The sequence below is a fragment of the Pelodiscus sinensis genome, chromosome 29, assembly GCF_049634645.1.
Source record: "Pelodiscus sinensis isolate JC-2024 chromosome 29, ASM4963464v1, whole genome shotgun sequence".
Classification (NCBI taxonomy): Eukaryota; Metazoa; Chordata; order Testudines; family Trionychidae; genus Pelodiscus; species Pelodiscus sinensis.
This window is the reverse complement of record NC_134739.1, coordinates 12,948,258-12,960,336: the sequence shown is the minus strand read 5'-3', so window position 1 is coordinate 12,960,336 and position 12,079 is coordinate 12,948,258. Positions and strand designations below refer to the sequence as shown.

Here is a 12,079-nt window from a genome sequence, read left to right as displayed (position 1 = left end):
TCCTCTGAGCCCCCCCCCCCAGATACAACGAGGGCCGGGCGCTGTCCTCTGAGCCCCCCCCAGATACAACGAGGGCCGGGCGCTGTCCTCTGAGCCCCCCCCCCAGATACAACGAGGGCTGGGCGCTGTCCTCTGAGCCCCCCCCCCAGATACAACGAGGGCCGGGCGCTGTCCTCTGAGCCCCCCCCAGATACAACGAGGGCTGGGCGCTGTCCTCTGAGCCCCCCCGAGATACAACGAGGGCTGGGCGCTGTCCTCTGAGCCCCCCCGAGATACAACGAGGGCCGGGCGCTGTCCTCTGAGCCCCCCCCAGATACAACGAGGGCCAGGCGCTGTCCTCTGAGCCCCCCCCAGATACAACGAGGGCCGGGCGCTGTCCTCTGAGCCCCCCCCCCCAGATACAACGAGGGCCGGGCGCTGTCCTCTGAGCCCCCCCCAGATACAACGAGGGCCGGGCGCTGTCCTCTGAGCCCCCCCCAGATACAACGAGGGCCGGGCGCTGTCCTCTGAGCCCCCCCCAGATACAACGAGGGCCGGGCGCTGTCCTCTGAGCCCCCCCCCCCAGATACAACGAGGGCCGGGCGCTGTCCTCTGAGCCCCCCCCAGATACAACGAGGGCCGGGCGCTGTCCTCTGAGCCCCCCCCCCCAGATACAACGAGGGCCGGGCGCTGTCCTCTGAGCCCCCCCCAGATACAACGAGGGCCGGGCGCTGTCCTCTGAGCCCCCCCCAGATACAACGAGGGCCAGGCGCTGTCCTCTGAGCCCCCCCCCCCAGATACAACGAGGGCCAGGCGCTGTCCTCTGAGCCCCCCCCCCCAGATACAACGAGGGCCGGGCGCTGTCCTCTGAGCCCCCCCCCCCAGATACAACGAGGGCCGGGCGCTGTCCTCTGAGCCCCCCCCAGATACAACGAGGGCCGGGCGCTGTCCTCTGAGCCCCCCCCAGATACAACGAGGGCCGGGCGCTGTCCTCTGAGCCCCCCCCAGATACAACGAGGGCTGGGCGCTGTCCTCTGAGCCCCCCCCAGATACAACGAGGGCCGGGCGCTGTCCTCTGAGCCCCCCCCAGATACAACGAGGGCCGGGCGCTGTCCTCTGAGCCCCCCCCCCAGATACAACGAGGGCCGGGCGCTGTCCTCTGAGCCCCCCCCCCAGATACAACGAGGGCCGGGCGCTGTCCTCTGAGCCCCCCCCAGATACAACGAGGGCCGGGCGCTGTCCTCTGAGCCCCCCCCAGATACAACGAGGGCCGGGCGCTGTCCTCTGAGCCCCCCCCCCAGATACAACGAGGGCCGGGCGCTGTCCTCTGAGCCCCCCCCCAGATACAACGAGGGCCGGGCGCTGTCCTCTGAGCCCCCCCCCCAGATACAACGAGGGCCGGGCGCTGCCCCCTGAGCCCCCCCCAAATACGAGGGCCGGGCGCTGCCCCCTGAGCCCCCCCCCCAGATACAATGAGGGCCGGGCGCTGCCCCCTGAGCCCCCCCCAGATACGAGGGCCGGGCGCTGCCCCCTGAACCCCCCCAGATACGAGGGCCTGGCGCTGCCCCCTGAGCCCCCCCCAGATACGAGGGCCTGGCGCTGCCCCCTGAGCCCCCCCCCAGATACGAGGGCCTGGCGCTGCCCCCTGAGCCCCCCCAGATACGAGGGCCTGGCGCTGCCCCCTGAGCCCCCCCCCAGATACGAGGGCCTGGCGCTGCCCCCTGAGCCCCCCCCCAGATACGAGGGCCTGGCGCTGCCCCCTGAACCCCCCCCAGATACGAGGGCCTGGCGCTGCCCCCTGAGCCCCCCCCAGATACGAGGGCCGGGCGCTGCCCCCTGAGCCCCCCCCAGATACGAGGGCCGGGCGCTGCCCCCTGAGCCCCCCCCCAGATACGAGGGCCGGGCGCTGCCCCCCTGAACCCCCCCCAGATACGAGGGCCGGGCGCTGCCCCCTGAGCCCCCCCCAGATACGAGGGCCGGGCGCTGCCCCCCTGAACCCCCCCCAGATACGAGGGCCGGGCGCTGCCCCCCTGAACCCCTCCCAGATACGAGGGCCGGGCGCTGCCCCCCTGAAGCCCCCCCAGATACGAGGGCCGGGCACTGCCCCCTGAACCCCCCGATACGAGGGCCGGGCGCTGCCCCCCTGAACCCCCCCCAGATACAAGGGCCGGGCACTGCCCCCTGAACCCCCCCCAGATACGAGGGCCGGGCGCTGCCCCCTGAACCCCCCCCAGATACAAGGGCCGGGCACTGCCCCCCTGAACCCCCCCCAGATACAAGGGCCGGGCGCTGCCCCCTGAACCCCCCCCAGATACGAGGGCCGGGCGCTGCCCCCCTGAACCCCCCCCAGATACGAGGGCCGGGCGCTGCCCCCTGAGCCCCCCCCCAGATACGAGGGCCGGGCACTGCCCCCTGAGCCCCCCCCCAGATACGAGGGCCGGGCGCTGCCCCCTGAACCCCCCCCAGATACGAGGGCCGGGCACTGCCCCCTGAGCCCCCCCAGATACGAGGGCCGGGCGCTGCCCCCTGAACCCCCCCAGATACGAGGGCCGGGCACTGCCCCCTGAGCCCCCCCCAGATACGAGGGCCGGGCACTGCCCCCCTGAACCCCCCCCAGATACGAGGGCCGGGCGCTGCCCCCTGAACCCCCCCAGATACGAGGGCTGGGCACTGCCCCCCTGAACCCCCCCCAGATACGAGGGCCGGGCGCTGCCCCCTGAACCCCCCCCAGATACGAGGGCCGGGCACTGCCCCCCTGAACCCCCCCCAGATACGAGGGCCGGGCACTGCCCCCCTGAACCCCCCCCAGATACGAGGGCCGGGCGCTGCCACTCCGAGCGCATTTGCCCAGCAGTGACCCCGGCTGCCTGTGGGTCGTCTCTGGAGACTCTGCCCCCTGCCCCTGGCGGGTGCCGCTCCAGCCCTGCCCCCCCCCCCCCCCCCCCCCCGTGGCCTCAGCCCCTCAGGCTGCGCCTGTGCCCGCAGAACGTGCCGCTGCTGGTGGAGACCTGCTGCCGGGTGGTGGAGGACAAGGGCCTGGAGTACATGGGCATCTACCGGGTGCCCGGGAACAACGCCGTGGTCTCCAGCCTGCAGGAGCAGCTCAACAAGGCGGGCGCCGAGATCAACCTGCAGGACGAGGTGTGGGGCCGGCCGGGGGCGGGGCCAGACTCCGGGGGTTCCAGGAGGGGCCAGCCGGGGGCGGGGCCAGACTCCGGGGGTCCCAGGAGGGGCCAGCCGGGGGCGGGGCCAGACTCCGGGGGTCCCAGGAGGGGCAGGCTCGGGGGGGGGGGGGCAGGTCTGGTCTGGCCCACCCACCCAGCTGCCTGGTTTGCCCTGGGGCGAGAGCCGGGCCCCCAGCCCCCCATATGTCATTGGGCGGCGCAGCGGCGACCCCTAGTGGCCAGGCCCGGCTGTGCTGCTGGCTTAGCACAGAGCAGGTTTGGTCTCCAAACTACCCGCCCTGGGGGCAGGAAGGGGAATACGCGGGGGGGGGGGGGGGGCAGGGACTCTGCCTCGCAGCATCCTGGGAGCACCTTGGCCTTGCGCTTGTGGGGGACGCCCGGGGGGGGGAGCTGATGCCAGTGAGGCCCCTCCTGCCCCGCTTGCCCACCCTGCATCCCGGGGTCACGCCCCCCCGCAGGCTGCCCTTGGTCTGAGCCCCCCGGGCCATGGGAGCAGTGAGTCCCTGGGGCCCCCAGCAGGGCCTGGCCTGCCCCCCCTGGGCAGCCTCCCCCTAACCCGTCTCCTCTCCCCGCACAGAGGTGGCAGGACCTGAACGTCATCAGCAGCTTGTTGAAATCCTTCTTCCGCAAGCTCCCGGAGCCCCTGTTCACAGACGGTGAGTGCGGGACGCCCCCCCCACGCACACGGGCCCAGCGATCTCGCACCCACACAGCCCAAGAGCACACCTGCACTGCACACACAGATATCTCTCTCCTGCACGCAACACACACAGATCCGGAAATCTCACACAGTCGCACACACACACAACATGCATGTGTGCACAGTCAGAAATCTCTCTGTCACACACACACACTTGTGCACACACACCTGGAGAGCTGTCTCTCACACATATACAAACGTGTGCACACACACCCACACCTGGAGCACTCTCTCACACACACTTGTGCACACACACTGGAGAGTGCTCTCTCACACACACTTCTGCGTGCACGTGCACATACACACACACACTCATACCTGGAGAGCTTTCTCTCACACACACACACACACACACACACACACACACACACTTGTGTGCACACATAAACACACGCATCTGGAGATCTCTCTGTTACACACACACTTGTGCACACACACACCTGGAGAGCTCTCACACACACTTGTGCACACACACACACCTGGAGAGCTCTCACACACACTTGTGCACACACTCACACCTGGAGAGCTCTTTCTCTCTCACACACCCATCCACCCTGGAGAGCTCTCTCTGTAACACACACCCAGCCTGCCGTGCTGCGTGCTTTCCTCCTCCCACTTTCGTACCCCTTGTGCCCCGATCCTGGTCCCACCAGAGCTGGCTGCAAACTCCCTGAGGATCAGGGTTTGGGGTGCGGCTGGCTCTGGTGCGTGTCCCTGCTGCCCAACAGTAACTGGTGCGATGAGACCCCACTGTGAGCCCTCCCCCCCTCCTGCCTTGGGGGTATGGTTCAGTGAGCCCAGCATTGGCCTGCTGCTCTGCCTGCCCCTCTCTCGCTGCCCCCTGGGTCCATACAGGCCCCCCCCAGCCTGTAGCTATTCACTGTCTCCCTCCGCTGTCTGTGCAAGACCCATGTGCCCTCTGCCGCCAGCACTCCCTGGGCTCCCCCATCCAGCTCTCTGCACAGAGCCTTCCGGGTACATCCCACCGCTGCCCCCAGCGCCCGCGCGCTGCCCCACCTCCGCCTGTGCCCAGGCCCCCGTGCGCCCACCCTGCCCTCGTGTTCTGGCCTGGTGACTCCTCGTGTGCAGAGCCGTCCCTCCTCCCCACCCGTCGCCAGCGTCTCCAGCAGCGCAGCCGCCCAGGGCTCCACCCCCGGCCCGGCGGGCACTGCCTGGGCGCGCTGCATCGGGGCGGTGCCACTGACCCGTCTCTCTGCGGCTCTCAGATAAGTACAACGACTTCATCGAAGCCAACCGCATAGAGGATGCCAGCGAGAGGATGAAGACCTTGCGGAAACTGGTACGGCCAGTGGGCAAAGCCCGGACGATACGGGGTGGGGCGGGGGGGTCCCTCGGGGGCATGTGGAGCAGAGATTCCCCTCCGAGCCCCCCAAACCTCCTGCCATTAGAGGAGAACAGGGATCCCCCTCCGAGGCCCCCAAACCTCCTGTCCATGAGTTGGGAGCAGACAGGAACGACTCCCCCTCCTGTCTAAAAGGCTTGGCCTGCCCAGCCGAGTGGGGCCGGGGTGGAACACCCCTGGCCTGGAGGTGGGGGGCTGGTCAGAGCACCCTGCCTTGTCCCTCCTCCGGCCTGGGAAAGAGGGAGCGGAGGGGCTGAGCTAGGACAAGGAGGGTCCTGGGGGGAGGGGCCCGGCCAGGCTTTCATGCTGCTTCTGCACCCCCAGATCCGGGACCTGCCGGGGCAGTACTACGAGACGCTCAAATTCCTGGTGGGGCACCTGAAGACCATCGCGGACCACTCGGAGAAGAACAAGGTACCGTGCCCCCCCTCGCCCCCCACCATTGGCCCACGGGCCCTGCCAGACAGCTCGGGGCATTCGCGTGGCCCCGGGGCCGTGCACTCCATGGGCTCCATGTCCCAGGGCGGCAGCCAGTGTGGAAGGGAAAACCTACAGCCGTCACCAAGCAGCTGTTCTCTCTGTTGGAGAGCAAGTGGCATGTGTGTGTGTGGCCAGCGTGCGAGCAGGTGACATGCATGCGTGCGGCCAGCGTGCGAACATGTGGCATGGCTGTGTGCAGCCGGTGTGCGAGCACATGACATGCGTGTGTGTGGCTGGCATGCGAGCACGTGGCATGTGTGTGTGTGGCTGGCATGCGAGCACGTGGCATGTGTGTGCGCGGCCGGTGTGCAAACGCGTGACGTGTGTGTGTGGCTGGCGTGCGAGCATGTGACATGCGTGTCTTCCCACGGCCTGTCTGGAACATGCTTCTACACCCTGCGCTGTCTGCACGCTCCCTGCGTGCTCCCGGCGTGTAGGCCACATGCTCGCACGCCGGCTGTCTGTGTGTGGCACCGTGAGGGACTCGGGGCATGTCAACGCGGGAGGTGTGATGCCAGGGTGGGCGGGCAGAGCCCTGCTAGCTCCGAGCGAGCGAGCGCCCCACAGCAGAAGAGAGTAGCACCTCCCCGATTGCGTGCCGAGGCCTCCGAGGGGATTGCACGCAGAGCGGCTAGCTTCTCTCGCGGCTTGTGCTGCCGCCGTGATGTATTTGCCCTGATCTCCCCCAGTGTGGGTGTGTCTGTCCGAGCGGGGAGTCTTGCCTCCAGCTCCGGGGCTAGATGTGCCCTAAGAAACATGCCCAAGGCTACCCGGGAAGTCTGTGGCGGAGCAGGGAATTGCTCTCCCAAGCCCTAGACGAGAGCCCTACTGGCTGGAAAGCAAACTGGAGACGGGGGGCAGCAGTCTCTAATGGTTAGAGTAGGCAACTGGGCGTTAGGATGCCTGGGATCTGTCTGTTGGCAGCTGCCTCAGTTTCCCCATGGGTAAGAAGGGGCGCAGAGCAGCAGAAGGTGCCGCATGGCTCCAGCGCCCTGGCGTGAGATGGTCCGACCCCAGTGGGCAGGGCCGGGGAGCCAGCGTGGGGCAGGCTGCTGGGACTGAACGCCCTGCCTTGGCTGCAGATGGAGCCCCGGAACCTGGCCCTGGTCTTCGGCCCCACGCTGGTCCGCACGTCCGAGGACAACATGACGGACATGGTGACGCACATGCCCGACCGCTACAAGATTGTGGAGACCCTCATCCAGCATGTAAGTGATGGGCGACGCCCCGGTCAGCCCCCGCGCCTGCTGCCCCCCCCCAGGCAGGACGGGCCCCCGGCACCTGCTCCCCCCCCAGGCAGGACGGGCCCCCGGCACCTGCTCCCCCCCAAGGCAGGACGGGCCCCCGGCACCTGCTCCCCCCCAGGCAGGACGGGCCCCTGGCACCTGCTCCCCCCCAGGCAGGACAGGCCCCTGTCACCTGCTCCCCCCCAGGCAGGACGGGCCCTTGGCGCCTGCTCCCCCCCAGGCAGGACGGGCCCCTGGCGCCTGCTCCCCCCCAAGGCAGGATGGGCCCCCGGCACCTGCTCCCCCCACAGGCAGGACGGGCCCTTGGCGCCTGCTCCCCCCCAAGGCAGGATGGGCCCCCGGCACCTGCTCCCCCCACAGGCAGGACGGGCCCTCGGCACCTGCTCCCCCCCAGGCAGGACGGGCCCCTGGCACCTGCTCCCCCCCAGGCAGGACGGGCCCTCGGCACCTGCTCCCCCCCAGGCAGGACGGGCCCCCGGCACCTGCTCCCCCCCAGGCAGGACGGGCCCCTGGCACCTGCTCCCCCCCCAGGCAGGACGGGCCCCCTGCGCCTGCTCCCCCCCAGGCAGGACGGGCCCCCGGCACCTGCTCCCCCCCAGGCAGGACGGGCCCCTGGCACCTGCTCCCCCCCCAGGCAGGACGGGCCCCTGGCACCTGCTCCCTCCCAAGGCAGGACGGGCCCCTGGTGCCTGCTCCCCCCCAGGCAGGACGGGCCCCCGGCGTCTGCTCCCCCCCAGGCAGGACGGGCTCCCGGCGCCTGCTCCCCCCCAGGCAGGATGGGCCCTCGGTGCCTGGCTCCCCACTTTCCACTTGCACTCTGCCGGGCTGGCCAGCCCCCGGTGCCCTGCTGAAGGGGGTCGGACTTTTGCGCAGGACTCTGCTCCCAGTGTGGGGCAGGGTGTGCGGGGTGGGCCCTGGGACTGGGGGGGGGGAGGAGGCTGGGGCAGGGGCACCAGGCCGTGGGGCAGAGGGACCTGCCCCTGCAGGGACTGAGCCACACGCATTCGGGGCGGGATCAAATCTGGCAGCAGCTGGGCCCCCCGGAGCCAGTCACTCCCCTGCCCGCCTCCCTGGCTGGGAGGGACCCAGCGTGGCCGGCCGTGCCCTGAGCCTGCCCCTCTCCTTGCGCCCGCAGTCGGACTGGTTCTTCAGCGACCAGGAGGACAAGGAGGAGAAGGTGAGTCCCGTGTGCGGGACGTGTGGGGGGAGGAGGGGACCGGCCACCACCTGCCCCAGCCGTGGGAGGCTGCTCGCCTCTGGAAACAGCCAGTCTCTGAACGCACCCCCGACCGCCCACGCACAGCCCTCGTGAAAGCCTTGGCCCTCGTGGCAGCCTCGTCCCTCGTGGCAGCCTCAGCCCTCGTGGCAGCCTCGTCCCTCGTGGCAGCCTCGTCCCTCGTGGCAGCCTCGTCCCTCGTGGCAGCCTCGGCCCTCGTGGCAGCCTCGGCCCCCGTGGCAGCCTCGTCCCTCGTGGCAGCCTCAGCCCTCGTGGCAGTCTCGTCCCTCGTGGCAGCCTCGGCCCTCGTGGCAGCCTCATCCCTCGTGGCAGTCTCGGCCCTCGTGGCAGCCTCGGCCCTCGTGGCAGCCTCATCCCTCGTGGCAGCCTCGGCCCTCGTGGCAGCCTCGGCCCTCGTGGCAGCCTTGTCCCTCGTGGCAGCCTCGTCCCTCGTGGCAGCCTCGGCCCTCGTGGCAGCCTCATCCCTCGTGGCAGCCTCGGCCCTCGTGGCAGCCTCGGCCCTCGTGGCAGCCTCATCCCTCGTGGCAGCCTCGGCCCTCGTGGCAGGCCTGGGGGCAGCCTCTCTCCTGCCCCCTGTGGAGACCCTGGTGGGGCTGGTTCCCTGCGTGTGACCCGCGCCCCGGGACAGGACCCAGCTGGACGAGCGGCTCCATCCAGCCCGGCTGGGAAGTGGGGGGGACTCGGGGCTGCTCCGCTCACCCCGCCGCTGCCGTTGCAGACGCCCGTGGACGAGAAGGAGGCGCAGTCGGTGCCCAACATCGAGTACCTGCTGCCCAACATCGGGAGGACGGCGGGGCCGGGGGACGCCTCAGGTGAGGGGCGGGGCTGTGGGGCGGGGGAGGCTCTGTGACAGTGCCGCTGCCCTGGCTCTCCCCACTGGGCCAAGTGGGGGTTCCCTGGGGAGCCCCACTTCCCCCTCCCTGGCCAAGCCCCTCTCAAGCGGCTGCAGGAGAGCCAGGAGCCTGGCCTGCCCCCTGCCCTTAGGGGCCGGACCAGTAGGGGGCACAAGCCTTCCCGGGCGGGGGGGGGGGGCCTTTCCTCAGGCCACGCCCACTGCTGAGCTTTGGGTGTGACGGGGAGGCTGGCAGCCCGGCAATAAAAAAGAGCCAATCACTGGCCAGGGCCTGGCTGCTGCAGTTGAGTGCCCCCTAGTGGTTGTGCTGGGAAACGCCAGGTCAAGTGGCAGGGAGTTCCCCAGGCCGTCTCCACGGGAGCGTCTGCTCTGCGCCCCCCACTGGGCCCATGGCGCAACAGTCCCCGTAACAGCCAGCGACACACAAGCCTGGTTCCTCACTACCCCCCAGCCTGTCGTGGCCCCACATTGGCTGCCTCTTTCCCAGGCCAGGCCCCCACCCCCGGCTCGAGCCGCGCACAGGGAGGGGGCGGCTGTGGAATGACATTGATTCTTTATGCTCTTTCCTTCAACGTCTCTCTGCTGTCGTCTTCCTCCTCCTCCTCCTCCTCCTTCTCCTCCTCCTCCAGCGGACCTCCTGGAGCTCTAGAGCGGGTACGGCGCTGCCGCGTGGGTGCATGGCTCAGGCTGTCTTTCCACCGGGGGGGGATCACGAGACAGCGGGTGCAGGAGGGGAGACGCAGCGCCGAGCGCCCCCCGGGACGAGCGCCCCCCCGCCCGTGCTGGCCGCAGCACACGTCACCCTGGGACTCCCCTTTCTCATGGGGGGCGCGGCCCCCGGAACACCCCCCCTGAAAGATCATGACCTCCAGGGAGAGGTGCGGCCCCCCATGCGCAGAGGATGAAAGCTCTGCACCCCCCTCGGTAGCTTTCTCGGGGCACCGCCTTGCAAGGGAGCTCGCTGGCCCCTCTGTCACCCCACCCGCCTGCTGGGGGTGCCCATGTCCCCGGGGAGCCGCGGCTGGGCCCGGGGGGAGCTCGCCGGCTGGGGGTGCCCATGTCCCCGGGGCTGGGCCCGGGGGGAGCTCGCCGGCTGGGTTCTGCCAATGCCCCGAGCCTGGCCAGGCGGGCGGCGTAAAGATTCCAGCTGCCGGCCCGGGTGCGGAGACGCCCTGCTCCCCCTTCCCGGGGCCATGCAGCCCAGCCCCACACGGCCCCAGGGCAGCCCCATGCTTCACGGCCTGCTCTTCCCAGCGGTGCCTGGCTGCAGGCTGGGGGAGTTCAGCCCCCCCAGGGGTCAGCGTTCCCTCCAGGCCCCCCTCTGTTAACGGCCGCCTTGCGGGGGGGGGGGGCTGCGTTTGTCCTTGTGCTTCTCAGCGTGGCAGAGTGGAGGCCCCCCCCCCCCCCCAGCTCCTGCTGCCTTTAACCCGCTTGTGAGACGCTGCTGATTAACACCCGGCCCCTCCCCAGCCACCTCACAACCCCCCCCGGGCACATCCCCTGGGGTTTGCCCCCCTCCGCCCCAGCCCTCTGGCAGCGAGACGCCGGGCTCGGGGTCGGAGCGGGCACCCGTGGGCAACGCCGGGCAGGCCTGGCCCTTCGCTGCTCACGGCCCCAGGGTCCTGTCCCCCCATTTCAGATGGTTTCTACCCCCCGGGATCTGCTTGGGAACCCCCCAGTAAACATCTTCCGCATTTCTCTGCTTTCCTGGGGGGGGGCTGCTCCCCGCTGTGGGAAACTGCCCTTTAGCGCCAGTGCGAGGCGCTTGTGTCTCCCAGGCCACGGGTCTATGGGGCTGCAGGGAGGTAAGGGGCCCTCGTGTCAATCAGGATCGGGGCCCCGTGAGCACGGCAGCCCCCAGCACCAGCGGCGTGTGCTCCCCCGTGTCACGAGAGACTGGTTTGCACTAGGGCAGACGTGCGCAGCTCTAACCCACCCTGTGTCACGGGGCTCCCTCAAACCAGCCTCAGTTTCCCCAGGGGGAAGGCCCGGGAGCCAGCCTGTGTTCTCAGCCCTTCCCTCCCATTGCTCCGCTGTCTCCCTCCGGCCCCATCCACTGCCCCCGTTGGCAGGGGCCTGTCCCGCTCTGTGGTGGGTGAGAGTGGCTCTTTTTTCTCGTTTTCCTTTCTTCACCCTGTGGCTTGGCTGTTCTTTCCCTTGTGCTGTGATTAACCCCATGAGTGTGGGGCCGGGGGTGCAGGGGGCAGGCAGACGGGCAGAGGGACCGGGAGATGGCTGTGGGCCCCTTCCAGGGGATCCCAGAACCTGTCAAGCTGCCCCCTGGCAGGGGGCGGTCACTGCCTCGAGGCGTAGGGGCCTGGTCGACATGCCGTGGCTGACACGTTTTTTCCCCGGTGTCGGTGGCACCGGACCGTTTGCAGCCGTTTCGCTGGGAGGTGAAAAAAATAAATCTGAAAAAAGAATCCTGTCCCGCCCTCCGCCGCGAAATGAATTTTTTTCTTCCATGTTTCCTCAAATGTTGCTGAAAAAAAAAATCTCAGCCATGGGAATAAACGGCCGGAAATCGAAAAGGCGAAACCGTTTGGTCCGACCTCTCTCCTGCTCGTGGCTCCGCCCAGGCCTCCTTCGTTTCCTGTCATGGCGCCCCCTGCTGGTTGCTGGGGGAGATGGCGCCGCTGATTAGAGCTGAGGGACAGCTTGGCAGTGCCAGGGTCCCTCTGCTGTGATGCCCACGCGCCCCCTTGCCCCCCAAAGGCCTCCCCCCCACCCTAATCCCTGCTCCGTCTTTTGCCTTGCAGACTCAACCAATAGCAGCTCTGCCAAATCGAAGGTAAGGACTCCATGAGGGTTTTTTTTGGGGGGGGGTAAATTCTCCAGCTCTGCTCGGCCCCCGCCTCTGGCACAGCGAGTCCCAGGGTGGAAAACTGGCGTTTGATCCCCAAATCCAGCCGCTGTCCAAGCCCGGGGCAGCGAATGCCTCATGTGGCCCTGAGAGCGGAAGGAAGGGAGGGGGGGAGGAGGAGTTCATGGCTCTGCCAGCCCTGCACGAGGGGGGAAGGCTGGGAGGAGAAAGC

The 12,079-nt window shown here is 69.3% G+C and overlaps 1 protein-coding gene across 5 annotated transcripts in view; it reads left to right on the top strand.

Annotated features, from left to right (window-relative positions):
* ARHGAP23 (Rho GTPase activating protein 23) overlaps positions 1–12,079 on the top strand; it is a 119,970-nt gene that overhangs the window by 102,236 nt on the left and 5,655 nt on the right. For all 5 annotated transcript variants that reach the window (XM_075911442.1, XM_075911440.1, XM_075911444.1 and 2 more), the window contains 8 exons: positions 2,965–3,120; positions 3,742–3,820; positions 5,091–5,164; positions 5,552–5,641; positions 6,790–6,915; positions 8,090–8,131; positions 8,910–9,003; positions 11,804–11,835. In XM_075911442.1, the coding sequence (XP_075767557.1) occupies positions 2,965–3,120; positions 3,742–3,820; positions 5,091–5,164; positions 5,552–5,641; positions 6,790–6,915; positions 8,090–8,131; positions 8,910–9,003; positions 11,804–11,835 (693 nt within the window). The remainder of the gene's footprint in view (positions 1–2,964; positions 3,121–3,741; positions 3,821–5,090; positions 5,165–5,551; positions 5,642–6,789; positions 6,916–8,089; positions 8,132–8,909; positions 9,004–11,803; positions 11,836–12,079) is intronic.